Source organism: Xenopus tropicalis, chromosome 9 (genome assembly GCF_000004195.4).
Source record: "Xenopus tropicalis strain Nigerian chromosome 9, UCB_Xtro_10.0, whole genome shotgun sequence".
Lineage (NCBI taxonomy): Eukaryota > Metazoa > Chordata > Amphibia > Anura > Pipidae > Xenopus > Xenopus tropicalis.
In genome coordinates this window covers 56,243,162-56,260,480 of record NC_030685.2, presented here as the reverse complement: position 1 = coordinate 56,260,480, position 17,319 = coordinate 56,243,162, and the positions used below count along the sequence as shown (strand labels likewise).

Here is a 17,319-nt window from a genome sequence, read left to right as displayed (position 1 = left end):
AATAGAGATGTCTTTTTTTGTCAAATAGTTCAATAGATTTTCTGAAAATCAGTAAATGTGGCAATATTGACAGTAGAAAGCAGAATCTGAAAATCCCCTGGAAAGCTTTTCTGTGTGCATGTGGGCTAAATCAGTGTGCAGATTTCTCAAATGAAAAGTCAGCCTGTTTGCATATGTAAAATTAGTAAAGATAATCAAATATTATACAAATACCGAGGAGGAAAACCTGCAGGCTCCAGAGATGCTCTTTGCATAATAATATTGCTTTGGCTGCTTCCAAAGATTTGACTTGCTCATAATGTAATCAGAACTATATCCACACTTTATCTAAAATAAATATCAAAATTAAAACCAAAAAAGGTTGACAATGGGTATTTATAATTTCTAATAGCATGATAAATAGATGCTTCTTAATATAAAATAAATAAATATAGACATAAATATAGATACTGAATTCTAAGAGACTAATTTACTAAAATTCATTTTTTTGGCCTTGAAAGTCGTATAAATGCCACATGTTATTGATTCAAATTAAACTCAATCTTGTTGTATTTATAAAATGTCACATGTTATATTTATTACTGTCTTGCCTTATTATATCTAATCCTGAAAGCTACTGTCAATTCTTTTACCTTTCCATCCCCATAAAGGCTTATTCCAAATGCACCCTCCTAATGGCACTAGGTCTTAAAAAGACATCAAAGAAATACGTTTAGATTGCAATGGTGCACAAAGTCCAACAAATACTCACAGAGTCAGTTTCTGAACCAGACAAGTAACACAATTCACTGTAAATTGCAGTCTTATAACTCATTATGTTTTGTTCTGTGCCTTGCAGCTACTGTCACTCCGCAGCATGTGCTTGTGAGCATGTACAGATAAGGGCTCATTTCTAAAATGGATGCATTCCTTGATGCCATAAATTAAGTGCTTGTGTTAAGCTTCTTGCATTTTCCTATAGTTGTGCTTGGTACTAGTTCCCAGCGCCGGATTTCAAATCCTGACGCTCCGAGGCCGCCCCTATTCGTGTCCCCCCGTGCGCGCATGTGCAAACAAACCGCTAACCCCCACCACCAACCCCCACCGCGCAGCTACAAGCGCGCATGCGCTGGCTTTTCAACTCCCATACAGAGCTGTGGGGAAAAGTCCCCATTGCTCTGTACGGGAGCAAAACGTTAAATTTTTGGTTGCGGCGGGGTGGCATGCCGCCCCTAAATTTGTGCCGCCCTAGGCCTGGGCCTTTGTGGCATCACCACAAATCCGGGCCTGATAATGCCCCCTCTTCTGAATTGCACACAAGTGCACTTATTGACAAAGGTAAACCCTGGCACAACTGCCATGTTCAAGCTGGCAGCAACTTCAGGGTTCCTTTTGTGGGATGAGTCAATAGGCGTTGCAGACCTGCACCCAAGGAATAATGCACAAACTTTATTATAATGCAACAAAAAATAGTATAAATATTAGATATAAGATATCAACTATATATATATATATATATATAATGGTCTAGATTCTAGAATATTATATATATATATATAATATATATATATATATATAATATTCTAGAATCCTAGACCATTATGCCTCAAAAAGACATTATAAATAAAGTGCTGATAAGGGTGGGGGATGTGGTGGTGCTTGATTATAGCTAACTTGAAGTCCTCTCTAAGTTGTCAGATAGCACTAGCTAAAAAATTGGACTGCCATGGGGTCACGTGTAGCTTTAGCATATTCAAATGAATATATTTATATCATTATGAGAACAAGCATTTCCCTCGCTAATCTTTAGTTTTCATGTCATAAATGTAATTAATCTATAGATGTAATTGATAGAGGTTAAGACTTTATTTCTGTTTTACATTTGTGTTTTACAGGATAGATTTGTTAATGTATCTGTCACTTCAGAAACATATTTTGGAGCCTGAAAAGACTGTATTTCTCTAAGATTCTTACATGAAAGCAGCACATTGGTGGCATCTAGTGGTGAGCATAATGTATCACTTTGTGGCTGAATTATAAAACAAATTCAATTGGTCGCTTTCTTTTAATGGAAAGTAGGATTGTGTAAATAGTAATAAAATAACATGCTTCATTTTACCTAATGCATCTGCCATGTCACATGGATAGCTGTAGTAGCAGCATGCATGGCTCTCACCTTCACTTTGACTGACACAGCTTAGATTAATATTTATTGGATTATTGCTCTTGTGCCTCTTATTTCTTTTGCACTTATGCCTGGGGTCTTAGTAAATGACCCCTTATATCTTGACCACTTCCTTCTAATCCAGCCTAAAAGAAATTCCTTATTAATACATTTTTTTCTCCCTCTCAGTCATATTTACTAAAATTTTCTCATCTAACTCCACCAAAGTTTGTCTCGGTATGTCAGGTGTGTTTTCAATATCTACTAAAGATTGTACACTCTTGTGAGAGTAATGTGGCAAATTTTATCTTGGCATAATTTATCATAAAAATTCACCAGAGAATTTTCCCCATATAATTGTAGTTATGTTATAAAGAAATGACGTGTGTGGGGATAGTAGCATATGGGAGGTTATGCAGATAATCAGATGCAAAAGTGGCTGCTCTGTCTTCATAGTGGTAGTGTGTGCACCTGAATCTGGAAGAATTTCTCTTGGCCAAAATTCATTCTTGTTAAATTGGTAAATATTCACAGTTTTGCACTAAAAGATGTGAAGATCATTCCCCAAAAACTGCCATACTCTCTTTTTTAGTAAACTGCTAATGTTGTAGAGCATTTTCATTTTTGGTTAAAAAACATTGGGCAAATTTCAGCTTCCATCCTTTATGCCCATACACCCTCCTGCCTATACATTCTATTTTATATTACTGCCTCTGTGCTTCCACTACCTTCACAGTTTATCTACTTTGGTTATTGTATGTATTTACTGTGTGTTTGAAATTGCCTATAAATTACTACACTACAACTAGAAATCCCTACGGAAGTAATTGTTTTGCATTTGTTTAGAACATCTCAAGCAAGGGGTGAGAATTATATTTTTTCTTGGAAAATTAGTTTTTGGATAAATATTTGGATTGCTTTTTCAATTAGGATTGAAGAATGAACCAAATTCACTCCTAAATAGTGTGAAAAGTTGGTACATACTTCCCTAAAAGACTTAAAAGAGTCATTTACAAAGATCCCCGGGAAGCAAAATCAAAAAATGTTGGCAGATGCAAGGCAGCCCTGCCTTTACTTAACTACAGGGCCCTGTTTATTGTACCTGTTTTTTGTACTTTGCACCCTGCCTTCCACATTGGCAATGTCTCTTTTAAAGTAGTTATTACTTTAGAATTTAGGCTCTTCAAATGGGGAGGTGGGGATAAATACCCATAGAATGCAAACAGCGTATATTTACTTTTACTAACATGAAACATGTCACACAAATGAAAAAAGACGCTAAGGGGCTGATTTACTAACCCACGAATCCGAATTGGAAAAATTCCGATTGGAAAACGAACATTTTGCAACTTTTTCGTATTTTTGCGATTTTTTCGTCGCCGGTACGACTTTTTGTAAATTGTCGCGACTTTTTCGTAACCCTTACGACTTGCGCGAAAAGTTGCGACTTTTTTGTAGCCATTACGATTTGCTCGTATCTTGTCGTAACTTTTTCATACGTAAACTGCGGGCAAAACTTTCAGACTTAGCATGATTTTGGAAGCCTCCCATAGGACTCAATGGCACTCTGCAGCTCCAACCTGGCCCAAGGAAAGTCTCCCATAGGGCTCAATGGCACTCTGCAGCTCCACCTTGCCCAAGAAAAGTCTCCCATAGGACTCAATGGCACTCTGCAGCTCCAATCTGGCCCAAGAAAAGTCTCCCATAGGGCTCAATGGCACTCTGCAGCTCCACCTTGCCCAAGAAAAGTCTCCCATAGGGCTCAATGGCACTCTGCAGCTCCAACCTGGCCCAAGGAAAGTCTCCCATAGGGCTCAATGGCACTCTGCAGCTCCAACCTGGCCCAAGGAAAGTCTCCCATAGGGCTCAATGGCACTCTGCAGCTCCAACCCGGCTCAAGGAAAGTATCCCATAGGACTCAATGGCACTCTGCAGCTCCAACCTGGCCCAAGGAAAGTCTCCCATAGGACTCAATGGCACTCTGCAGCTCCACCTTGCCCAAGAAAAGTCTCCCATAGGGCTCAATGGCACTCTGCAGCTCCACCTTGCCCAAGAAAAGTCTCCCATAGGGCTCAATGGCACTCTGCAGCTCCACCTTGCCCAAGAAAAGTCTCCCATAGGACTCAATGGCACTCTGCAGCTCCAATCTGGCCCAAGGAAAGTCTCCCATAGGGCTCAATGGCACTCTGCAGCTCCAACCTGGCCCAAGGAAAGTCTCCCATAGGGCTCAATGGCACTCAGCAGCTCCAATCTGGCCCAAGGATAGTCTCCCATAGGGCTCAATGGCACTCTGCAGCTCCAACCTGGCCCAAGGAAAGTCTCCCATAGGGCTCAATGGCACTCTGCAGCTCCAACCCGGCTCAAGGAAAGTATCCCATAGGACTCAATGGCACTCTGCAGCTCCAACCTGGCCCAAGCAAAGTCTCCCATAGGGCTCAATGGCACTCTGCAGCTCCAACCTGGCCCAAGGAAAGTCTCCCATAGGGCTCAATGGCACTCTGCAGCTCCAACCCGGCTCAAGGAAAGTATCCCATAGGACTCAATGGCACTCTGCAGCTCCAACCTGGCCCAAGCAAAGTCTCCCATAGGGCTCAATGGCACTCTGCAGCTCCAACCCGGCCCAAGGAAAGTCTCCCATAGGGCTCAATGGCACTCTGCAGCTCCAACCTGGCCCAAGGAAAGTCACAATACTGAAGCTTGAATGAATCCGAAACTTTCGTACTCGGCGCGAAGGCTACGAAAAAGTCGCGACATTTCGCGCAAGTCGTAACGCTACGAAAAAGTCGCAACAATTTACGAAAGTACCGATCATTACGAAAAAAAACGCATTCGGACGCCTTTGGACAGATCGTGGATTAGTAAATGTGCCCCTAGGAATCAGAATAAGCAGTTTAGTCCTGTCTTTACTGCGTGCCTGTGTTGCCCCCTTAATTCTGCCCACATCCAGCCATCCTTCATGGCTAGTTAGCAATTAAGATACATGCTGCAGACTGAACTGATTTACATGCAGCCATGCAACATCATACCTCCCAACATTTGAAAAATATAAAGAGGGCAGGTTATTTAAAGATTGAACACATTTATGTGTTATTACAGTTTTGCTAATGAAGGTGAAATTGCCCTTTAAGCTGTGAGTCTCAGTTCCCCTAAGAGATCTGTTTAGCTTATTAGTTACAATTGTATCTATGTGTAGGTGTAGCTTGTTTAGTTTTTTAAGCTCTCTGTCAAAAGCTACTTTTTTAATTAAGTTTGAGAAACACTGTATCTTTTTTAGCATTTAGTGCAGGAGATCAAAGGGAAATAAAGGATTTTCAGTAAGAGACAGTTGGGAGGTATGCAATATGCATCTAAATTGACTGCTAACTAACTATACAGGATGTGGATTCAAAATGTAGCCAGTATAAAAGGGATGAGGTGGCAAGCCTACTGCCTGCTCTAAGGCTAGGACTAGGGTTGCCACCTGGCCATTATTTTATGGGCCTACCTAGCCAGTAAATAACCATCTAGGGCCAGCACCGGTATTACAAATTTACCAGCAATGTTTTGTAATGTTTGTATCCCTTAAGCTGGCCATACATGCACCAATAATTTTGTACGAAACCTGGTTTTGTACAATATTTGGTGCGTTTATGGTGACTCTGCGAGGGGACTGACATCACAAAAGGCTGCGGATATCAGTCGACTTGCTGATCGGGCGGGTTGAAAGATTTTGATTGGGCGCCATTGAAGGTGCCTGAGCAAAATCTACCTTCAGGGATGAATCGGCAGAAGAAGGTAGAAATCCTATTGTTTCTACCTCCATATCTGACAATTCAGCCCTGAACATCTGTGGAGGGTGGGAACGATCGCACGAAAGATCGAAAATCGCCACGTGTGGCCACCTTAATTCCCACAGGCCTGCCTCTGCTGCGCATTGTTCCCTACTTAGTCTGCCCAGTTCTCCACCCATTTTCCACCCCATCCACCTTTTTTCATCCAGCCTGCCTATTTCCCACCCCATGACATAGCCACACCCCAAGTAACATCACAGCCCTCCCCCAGCCTGAAAGCCGGGATAAGGAAAGTGTAACAACCTGGTGCCCTAGTGCCCTGCAAAATACCTTCAGAGGGTCCCAGTGCGCTGCAAGCCACCTGCGCTCCTTCCCGCCGGCCTGCCCTTGCAGGGAGTGGGCACACACATTTTCCATTGGGTAAAGTGGCTATAGAGGAAGCTGGCCACACAGTCTGGGCCCCCCTGACCCCCCTACAAACGCAGTGTCTGCTTCCTCTATAGTTACACTACTGCTGTAAGTTTATTTTGTAATTATGCTATTTGTAATTTAGCAAGGAAGTATTGCTTTTTCAGCTAAAAAGCTAGTTCAGGGCTGGAAAAAGGGTTACACTTTTACAGCATTACAGTTTTTCACCAGTAAACACTACTAAACAGAGAAAGCACAAAATGTTCACAAAGGCAGGCAGTGACTGAAATCCTGCAGGCAGTAAAAGAGTTAAAGTGTTACAGTAACACAATACTCAGAGCTGTCAGTGTGCGGCTTTCAGAGGCGGAGCTGAGGGAAAACCAGAAGGAAAAGCAGAATAAAAGGCGTAGGTTATCTCCCTAGTTCTGCATGCCTCGCCTATCCAGCTCCACACTAGGGACCTGGTGCCTGCTGCTACTGCCGGTGAGCAAAGGTTTGGGGGTTCAGAGCAAGGATTGGGGGGTGTGAAGGTCATCATACTGGCGTGTCTCTATTTCCTAGCCGAGTCTATAGTTACTTCAAATGGACAGTACAAAGGAGATTCAAATGGGAGTTGTAGAATGACGTTCTTAAGGACATTTTTCCTTATAAGCCCTTGCCCCTTCCCTGGGTTTTGTAACCTTCTTAGACTGTTCAGCGGCCTCTGAGCTGCGACAGGTTAAAAATAGACTAAAGTTGAGGAGTGGAACGCAAAGTTCTGTACCAGGAAGTGAAGCTGAACTTTCACTTTAGCGGGGCTGTACCATTAGGCAGGAGCCGGGAGGGGGGATGTTGGGAGATATTTTATGTTCTGAATAACTTTAACGTTAAATAATGGGGAGGCTGAGGCTAAGGATATAGCTGCACCCAAATAATGTGTGTGTCCTTTGCACTTTATTTGGTTGTAACTGCAGTGACTGAATTAAGCAGACGGCATTACATATATAGGTGACATTACATATATGTTAACGGCAGACCTGTATAATCATTTGTTAGAGGTACTGTGTATGCAGCCGCTACATTTCCCGGGAGCATAACCTACTCCTGCCAGAAACTTCTTTCATATGAATTGTAGGTGTCACACAGAGAATGACTCATCACTTGAGTCATACTGAATCATACCATTGGTGCTTTCCTGCAGAGCTTGCAGCTGTCATGGTTTCCCTGCTCCAAGCTTTATGAAAATACAACCAATATCTGATACAAGTGATAAAGAGGTATAGAGGGCTCTACTCAAAAGAGATTAGATTAAATCAGGACATACAGATATGGGACCTGTTATCCAGAAAGCCGGGGACCTGTTATTTGGGATCGCGCTACTTTAAATTAAAAAATCATTTAAACCTTAAATAAACCTGATAGGATTATTTTGCCTCCGATAAGGATTAATTATATCTTGGGATCAAGTACAAGGTCATGTCTCATAAATTACATGAAAAATATGTAAAAATCTAAATTATTGGATTATTATGGAGCCTGTGGAAGTTTGCCTTCCCATAATTCAGAGCCTTCTGAATAATGTTTTTTTTCAGATAATGGCTCTTATCCCTGTACTGTGGAAAATGAAAGTTTTTACTCTACAAAACCAGGCTGGCAGAGGAACTGCTGTTCTTGACTCTATATGTCAGTGTAAAATTTCAATAATGTTAATTCTGTCCAGTCATACAGAAAGAAAAATACAGGTATGGGGTTCATTATTCGGAAACCCGTTATCCAGAAAGCTTCTAATTATGGGAATGCCATCTCCTATAGTCATCATTTTACTCAGATAATTCAAATTTTTAAAACTGATTTCCTTTTCTTGTGCTTCCTTTTCTCCTTGCACTTTATGCCAACTAAGATATACTGAACCCTTATTGGAGACAAAAACTATCCTATCAGGGTTATTTGATGTTTAAATTATTTTTTAGTTTACTTTAAAGGAGATGTTCACCTTAAAATAAACTTTTACTATGATGTACAATGATATTCTGAGACAAGTTGCAGTTGGTTTTCATTTTCTATTATTTGTGGTTTTTTAGTTATTTATCTTTTTGTTAAGCTGCTCTCCAGTTTGGAATTCCAACAGCTATCTGGTTGCTAGGGTCTTGCTTAACTTGTTTACTTGGAATATGAATAGGAGGGGCTCTGAATAGAAAGTAATAAAAAGTAACAATAATAATAAAACTGTAAGCTTATAAAGCAATATTATTTAACCTGCTGGGGTCAGTGACCCCAACTTAAAAGCTGGATAGATTTATAAATGGAAGGGAAATCATTCAAAAATTCAAATAAATAATGAAGACCAATTGCAAAGTTGATAAGAATAGGACATTCTGTACCATATTAAAAGTTAGCTTAAATGTGAACCAACCCTTTTAATATGGGGATCCAAATTACAGAAAGACCCCTTATCTGGAAAAAAAACAGTTCCTGAGCATTCTGAATAACAGGTCCTATACCTGTACTATGTATAGTTTAGTACCAATGTTAATAATAATTATGAATAATGGAATAGCTTATTTTCCTTGCTTTTTGTTATTTTCTGACTAAGTATTTATATATATATATATGTAGGGACCCATAGGGTTAAGCTCCCTATGGTGTTATCCCTTATCTTTATCTAATCTGTATTGTTATAGGGCAGAGCCCTCTGATATCAGGTTACTGTTATTAGGCTGCCCTCTATAGGTTTAGCCCAGGTTGACCACTCCCCTTGGCAGACTATATAGTGTCTTGCACAAGGAAGTGGCTTCCTCTTTTGGCTGCATGCTGTGTTCTGGACAGATCCCAACTGAGCCTGGACCAGAACATAGGCCCAGAAGCCATTTGTACTCTAGGGGACCACCTACCCTAGTGCTAAGTCGGGGACAGGGCCCCGTGAACGAGGTAAAGCCAGCACAGACAGATTTGTAATAGCACCCTCTAGGAGAGGTGATTGTAGTCAGTCTATTTAGTAAGGGCAGTCAATAGCCCCAACCAGGAGTTGTAAAAGGGTTTAGTCCACCCCGGCTCTGTAGTCGTTCTTTAGGGACCGGTTTTATTAGACGCCAGGTACCAGTGTTAGGAGCTCTCCCCTGGACCACAGTCGGCCGGAACACTCCCTTCTGAAAGGTCTATATCTCCGGTGTCAACTAATCCTCTGTGCATCCTCCAAGTGGGTTATTCTGTGCCTAAAGTGTCACATCTGCTGTATTATCTGTGACATCATACACTGCTGTGTCTGTGAGTATAACCCTGCTGCACTATTTAGTTGTGCCTTTAATAAACTTGTACTATAGTTGATCAGCAAGAATCCTCTGGCGTCCATCTTTTACCACTTGCACACCACACCTCAGCTAGTTGTAGTTCCACTACACCCTCGCTCCATCCTGATTCTCCCACATAGCAGAGGCTCACCCCTTTGTATTAAGTGTCGCAAATGTAACCCATGCTCGCTATTCACTACTAGCCTGGGTTTATTCCAAATTGGGTCAGAAAAGCGTTACATATATATATATATATATATATATATATATATATATATATTTATACACAGAGCTATTGATTACCTAGGTGAACATAGTCCCAGCATTGCTGTATGTGCCATAACTCTCCTAGAGAACCATAGTAATTAAAATGCTTTTTTGTGTGTGCAGCCACTCCCTATTCTGATGAATACAAAAACCGTTTGCTGTTAAGCTTGCATTGTTCTGGGACACTCATGTCCACATTCCAAAGAAATATTTACTGAATAAGTTTCAGAACACTTTTTAGTCAACAGTTTAACTTACTGGTATATATTATAGGTTTGTAGACCACATTACATAGTCGAAAAAAGACCAGGGTCCATCAAGTTCAACCCTTCCAAGTAAACCCAGCACACACAAACCTATACTTACCTATCTATACACTCACATACATAAACCAAATAAATCTACAGTTAGTATTGATGTTGGTATAAGTATCACAATAGCCTTGGATACTATGCTTGTTCAAGAAATCATCCAGGCCCCTCTTAAAGGCATCAACAGAATCTGCCATCACATGGCATGACAACATCACTTGGAAGGGCATTTCCAAACCTCACTGCCCTCATCGTGAAAAACCACCTACACTGCTTCAAATGAAAGTTCCATTCTTCTAATCTAAAGGGAGGGCCTCTGGTGCGCTGATCATTTTTATGGGAAAAAAGAACATCCCCTATCTGCCTATAATCCCCTCTAATCTACTTGTACTGAGTAATCATGTCCCCTCGCAAGCACCTTTTTTCCAGAGAAAACAACCCCAACCGTGACTGTCTAACCTCATAGTTTAAATCTTCCATCCCCTTTACCAATTTATTTGCACGTCTTTGCACTTTCTCCAGCTCATTAATATCCCTACTTGAGCCCAAAACTGCGCTGCATACTCAAGGTGAGGCCTTACCTGGGACCTATAAAGAGGCACTTTATAGGTCCCAGCACAGCACTTTATTTGCTTTAGTAGTCACAGAATGACACTGCCTGGAACTAGAGAACTTGTTATCTACAAAAATCCCCAGATCCTTCTCATTTAAGGATCCCCCCAACAAACTACCATCTAGTGTATAACTTAGGTTTATATTATTTCTACCAAACTGCATAACTTTGCACTTGACAACATTGAACCTCATTTCCCATTTTGTCAAAGTGGCAGCATCCTGCATGGAACTTATAGTTTTGCACAATTTTGTGTCATCAGCAAAAATAGAAACAGTACTTTCTATGCCCACCTCCAGGTCATTAATAAACAAGTTAAAAAGCAAAGGACCAAGGACTGACCCCTGCGGTACTCCACTAACAACACTGGCCCAATTAGAAAATGTTCCATTTACCACCACTCTTTGTAACCTATACTTCAACCTGTTTTCTATCCAAATCCAAATATCATGTTCTAGGCCAATATTCCTCAATTTTATCATTAGCCTTCTGTGAGGTACTGTATCAAACACTTTAGCAAAGTCTAAGTAGATAACATCCACTGCCATTACAGCATCGAGGTTCCTGTTCACCTCCTCAGAAAAGGCGACTAAATTAGTCTGGCAAGATCTGTGGTGCATAAAACTATGCTGGCACAAACTTTTAGTATTGTGATTTGCAATGTATCCAAGTATCCTATGCCTTATTACCCCTTCCAAAAGCTTTCCTACTACAGATGTCAGACTAACAGGCCTATAGTTTTCAGGCTGAGAACAGGATCCCTTTTTAAATAAATTATGCCATTTACACATGTCTGTGAAGCTTGTGGGGAATTTAGGGCCATAAAAGCCTTTGGAAGGCCAATTTAGCCCTTGGCCTTTAGGTTAGACAACCCTACTTTTCAGGCTTTGTGTACAGGAACAAGTTTCTATTTCATCTACAGTTCTTTTTTAAGAACTTTGTACTTGGTGTGTGTAGACATTTTTTATTGATGCACATACTAGTTTACATGTACTTGATTGCTTAATCAAGTGACAAAGTATTACAATGATCCAGTGTTTACCTTGGTCAAGCTAAGATGCACATCTGTCAAGAGAGAATAACGGATGATTATCTGGAGAGTGGTAAAAGAATAGTTTATAGTTTCATTAATAACTCAATATTCTTTTTTTATTAATTCAGCTGATATTTACCGGTCTTTGCTGGAGATCCACCTTTTGGACAAGTATGTGCTCAGGTCTGGTGGAAAACTATGTGGCTGCCATGGTCCTTAGTGGTGCAGGAGATGCCCTCGGCTATAATCGTGGCAAGTGGGAATTCAGCAGACAAGGACTAAAAATCCATAATGAGCTGGCCGAACTGGGAGGCATAGAGAACATTGATGTGAATCACTGGCTCGTAAGCGATGACACAGTAATGCACATTGCAACGGCTGAGGCCTTGGTGGAGGCAGGCAAAAACACAGACCCAGCTACACTTTATCCCTTGCTGGCAAAGAAATACAAAGAATGCATGCATGACATGAATGGCAGGGCTCCTGGTAATTATATTATTAATTTTTTTAAGTAGTTTTATGCTGGAGAGTACTAATAATTTTTATTTTTCGCAAGGTTTCACCATGAAAAATGCCCATGGACTCCAATGTCTGCTTAAAAAAGTTGTTTGTTTTGCGAAATTTTTGCTGTTTTGCTGTTTTTTTCACTAAGCAAAATGGGACAACTCACCACTATAAGGGAGTAACAATATGTCATGTTGTGAGCCCTTTCACAACTTTTAACAGAGGTAGAGTGGTTAGGATATCACAATATTCATCAATAAAGAGGGTCTGGATAGTTCTGATACATACTCCAAAAGGCCTGCAGTCTATAGCAACACAGCACATTGGGTTTCTTTTTCACCAGTATGACAGCTGAATAAAAACAGCCATTGTGAGGTTTATAAATGCCTTTTGTTAAAAATGCCTATTGTTAAAAAAACACACAGGTTTTTTTTTTAAATTTTTACATCTAACATGTAACTGTGTGCTGTGTTTAGTATATAAACCTCAACAGTCATTATGTGTTACTTGTGTGTTAGTGATCGATTTCTACCAGTTACATTCCAGTTAAGACAAAACTTTGCCCATGATCCAACCAAACCCCACTGTCTCCAAGTCCTGCCCTTTTTGTGTCCCATGAATCACATCTTTCCATTGGAGATGGAAACCCCTAACTGCGGTACCCCCTGTAGCCCCCCTTCGCGGCCTATATAGTCTGCAAGGAGTTTTATGACCAGGCACCAGGCTGAATTTTTGGCTGAAGTAATGGAACTTGGAGATGACTTCTGATATCTTCATATTTTACAACAGCAGATTCATTTAATCATTTTGCTCAAATTGCATTACTATGCACCCATTATAACTAATGACATTAGTAAGTTTAGGATAGATTTTACATAAGATTTATGGTTCCTATTTATTATAAAGGGAATAATAAGCCCTCTTTTGTAAAATATAATAACATCTTCAAATTTTACAATGTGGTATATTATTTATTACCGTACACACGTTTCAGTTAGTTTTGTGACACACATTATATCACCATAATTTAACTAACTAAATGATATCACTAAGCAGCATTTTTTAGGATATAATTTAAAGCATATTCAAGGTTCTTCTGTACTATATATTAAAAAAAAAATATTTATGTATATGTGTGTATATATACTTCTGATAAGATTTTAGGAATGTTTATAAACATATGTATCAGTGACTGCTTCTGTAACAAGAGTTTAATTTTTTGGAGGGGTTTAGTATATCACTACAGTTTATTAAGCACCTTCTGTATTGTTACGGCTTTATATAATACAGGTATAGGAAATCTGGAAACTGTTTTTAAAAAAGTAGGGAAGTACACATTTTATTAATTTATTCATTTTTTCCAGCCTGCTAGTTTTTTTTTTCTGGGGAGAATACTGGAGATCCCAGAGTTTTAATTTAAAGAGATGACATTAAATACTCCATACCTGCACTTTAGGTAGCCATTTTATATTACATAACCTATTAAATTCTGCCCATAGGCAACACTTGTATGGATAGTGCCTATAGACTCAAACCCAACACCCCAGATGGATGGAAGATTCCATTTCATAAAAGTGCTGGGGGCTGTGGTGCAGCTATGCGTGCCATGTGTATTGGACTGAGGTTTCGCCATCCAGACCAATTGGATGACCTTATTCGAATAAGCGTAGAGAGTGGCAGAATGACTCACCACCACCCAACTGGATATCTGGGATCACTGGCTGCATCATTGTTTTCTTCCTATGCAATAAATCGGAAACCACCCCATGAGTGGGGCAAAGGCTTGCTCGATGTCTTGCCCAAAGCCAAAACCTACGTGGAGGAATCTGGCAGAGATGTACAGGATAATCTAATGACCTGGTGAGTTATGTGTCTTTGTCTCACATATAACATGAACATTTATATGCGAGCACACCAGATGTCACAGTTAACATGACTATAGCGTTCTTGCACTTGCACCCCCTGGGTTCAAGAATGAACACTAACTTGCACAAAAGTGCATCCTCTTAGTGCTCATTCACTAGCATCCCCCTGCACTCTGTACTTCCGGCTACACTGAGCAGCCCTGTCCTTACCACCTGTTTTAGGTAAAGATAGGGCCCCGATGCAGGTTACTCCTACCTTGCGCCTCAAAATGACAAAAGATAGGGGCAGGTAGGGGGTTGGTATTGTAGAACACAGGCAGTGCTCTATTCACGCAGGTCTCTGTGCTCTGATTGTGGCCTGTTTTTTGCTCATTGCCAACTGCGTGGGACATTCTTTATAAGCCCTTTATGTGACTGTAAAGGTAATGACATCATGCTGCCCAGGGATTACCTTTTGCATGCATCCCACAACCTGCAGTGCCATCCATCTTTGTGATTTTGTAATTATTTAAAGGAATATTGTCATGGGAAAACACGCTTTTTTTTTTTTCAAAACACATCAGTTAATAGAGTTTCTCCAGCAGAAACCTGCATTGAAATCTGTTTTTTAAAAGCACAAGTTTTTTTTATATTTAATGATGAAATTTCACATGGGCCTAGCCGTGTTCTTCATTTTCCAGGGTGCCACAGCCATGTGACTTGTGCTTTGATAAACTTCAGTAACACTTTACTGCTGCCATGCGAGTTAGAGTGATATCACGCAGCTCCCAGTAGATATCAGAATAGCACTCAATAGTAAGAAATCCAAGTATGTAAACAGTGTAATTTAAAAATAAAAGTATACCATAAAAATCATGACAGAATCCCTGTAATTCTCCAGTTTAGAAAAAAAATTAGCTGTTTACTTGGTGGGTTTCTTGTCCTTTAAGATATCCCACCGGCTAGAATGTAAATCTTCGGTGGGATGGCATATGTGGTGCCGAAATCGCAGAAGTTTCCTCTCAAGGCAACTTCAGCGATTTCGCCAAATCACCGCACCGCGTATGCCATCCCACTGGCAATTTACATTCTAGCTGGATTGATGGCATTTCAGGGAGATTAGTCGCCGCGTGAAAAATCTCCCTTGTTGCGGGCGACTAATCATCCCGTGTGTCACATCCCTTAAATTACAGAGAAGTACCCTGCGTGAGCATATTGATAGTTTATATTTGCTTACACGAGAAAGCTTTTCATTTGTGTTTTGTTTAGAACTAGGAAGGACATTTGATCCCTGTTTATCTGTTTGTGTAAGAACTAAAATCTTTGTATTGCATTTTATTTCTGCTATGTAACAACTAGATTCTGTAGCTCAATTTCAATTTAAATGACTGATGTCCCTATGACATTTTTCCTTAGCAGAGTAAGAGCGCATGGTGCACTTTGAGCACCAAATGTTTAAGTTGCCCAAGAAATTGGTGCAAAAGCACTAAGTCATCTATAAGAGCATAATAAGCATCCGACTAATACATGTTTCTTATCATTTTTTGTGTTGTCCAGGTCTTACTTTGAAAGCAGTTGGAAGTCGTACCTTACCCTAAGAGGCATCTTAGATGGAAATTCGCAACCAAAGTTTCCAGAGAATTATGGTGTGGAGGAAAGGGATAAGTTTTACACGTCACTTAGCTTCCATGGTTGGGGGGGCAGCAGTGGGCATGATGCCCCCATGATTGCCTATGATGCCATTCTTGGTTCTGGGGACAGCTGGACTGAACTTTCTCACAGGGCTTTTTTCCATGGAGGAGATAGTGATTCTACTGCTGCCATTGCAGCCTCCTGGTGGGGGGCAATGTATGGTTTTAAGGGTGTCAGTAAAGCAAACTACAAAAAGCTGGAATACAGAGACCGACTGGAAAAACTAGGAAGAGGCTTATATCAACTTTCATAGAGAATGGTTAGAGGGATGGAAATTCTACAGCACTGACACAAACAGCAACTGCATAAGCTACAGTATGTATTCTGACTGCAACCAACCAAAAGTTATGCATTTACATGTGGGGCCATAACAAAAGGGCATAAACCATTTACATAATTCCATTACCAGTGTAATAATATAATTTACATAGTGAATTCAAAACCATAAATCAGGATTAATAAACTAGAATTAACACATGCCTGTAGTTATGCATTATACCCTTGGAAAATGAATACAATTAAATAATTTACATGTGGTACCCCAAGTGGTAAGGAAATAGGAAGCTTAATCAGGTTACAATGTAAAAGCTATAAAATGTTCTAATATACAGGAAGGGGATCAAAGACCAAGGTACACAAAAAGATGTACTCTACCAGCACATAAATTGGCTTACATACTTTGAAGGCTCTTTTCAGACACTCAGTGGTAAGCAACATGTTGCTCATGAGCCACTGGGGATCACTGGACGTGTCTGTGTAGGGCTAGACTTGACTTTCAATGCTTGTCTTGTAGGTAGTGTATATATAATATATATACAGGTAGCACACTCATTTTTAAACACCATAAAAATAAAGTTGCATTTCTTTACCAAACGTTGCCATTGTATCTACATTCTTCATTGTCTTTTATTTATTCTGTTTTGCTTCCCAGTTTTGTCATGACAAAATAAGCCCTCACTATGCGTAAAAGGTATAACACATGTGTCCTATAGACAATGTGTTTAGGTGGAAATATATGTGGTTGGCAGCACCAGTGTGTATATAGGGAGTGCCAAATACAGGGTAGATGAAACCAAAGAATTGCATTTTTGGAGTTTTTTGTGTAATTCATTATATGAATAAACAATTTGTAATATACTGTAAATCTTGCATTGTCTCCTTATTAAAGACATTTTTAATCTAATGCATGCAAAGGGTTAAGACGTGTTATCTGGAAAACCCCAGTTCCCAAGTATTCTAGATAAGGGGTATTTCTGTAATTTGGATCTCCATACTTTTTATACTAAAAAAAATATTTAAACCCTCAATTAATCCTTAACGGAAAAACAATAATATTAGGTTTAACTATACCTTAATTGGGATCAAGTTAAATGTACTGTTTTAATCTTTTTATAAGAAAAAATCAATTTTTAAAAAAAAATAATTTCCTAAGATGATCTATGGGAGATGGCTTTCCCGTAATTTGGTG

At 39.9% G+C, this 17,319-nt stretch overlaps 1 protein-coding gene across 4 annotated transcripts; it reads left to right on the top strand.

The window, feature by feature from the left end:
* The first annotated feature begins 1,908 nt into the window (after window positions 1-1,908).
* On the top strand, window positions 1,909-16,995 carry adprh (ADP-ribosylarginine hydrolase). Of its 4 annotated transcripts, none has more exons than XM_031892489.1 (4): window positions 1,909-1,983; window positions 11,940-12,297; window positions 13,815-14,175; window positions 15,717-16,995. In XM_031892489.1, the coding sequence occupies exons 1-4, from the start codon at window positions 1,954-1,956 to the stop codon at window positions 16,102-16,104; spliced, it is 1,137 nt and encodes a 378-aa protein (XP_031748349.1). In that variant the 5' UTR covers window positions 1,909-1,953; the 3' UTR covers window positions 16,105-16,995. The 4 variants fall into 4 exon arrangements, with proteins under 4 accessions (XP_031748349.1, XP_012825472.1, NP_001107365.1 ...); XM_012970018.3 differs by lacking the exon at window positions 1,909-1,983 and adding an exon at window positions 6,668-6,804; NM_001113893.1 differs by lacking the exon at window positions 1,909-1,983 and adding an exon at window positions 6,744-6,804.
* The last annotated feature ends 324 nt before the right edge of the window (window positions 16,996-17,319 follow it).

Bases quoted from the DNA above. Each gene is read 5' to 3' on its own strand.
- adprh (XM_012970018.3), top strand. From the start codon at position 6,751: ATGCCTCGCCTATCCAGCTCCACACTAGGGACCTGGTGCCTGCTGCTA. The intron at 6,805-11,939 runs GTGAGCAAAGGT...TTATTAATTCAG, and splicing joins GGTGCCTGCTGCTACTGCCG to CTGATATTTACCGGTCTTTG. The intron at 14,176-15,716 runs GTGAGTTATGTG...TGTGTTGTCCAG, and splicing joins CAGGATAATCTAATGACCTG to GTCTTACTTTGAAAGCAGTT.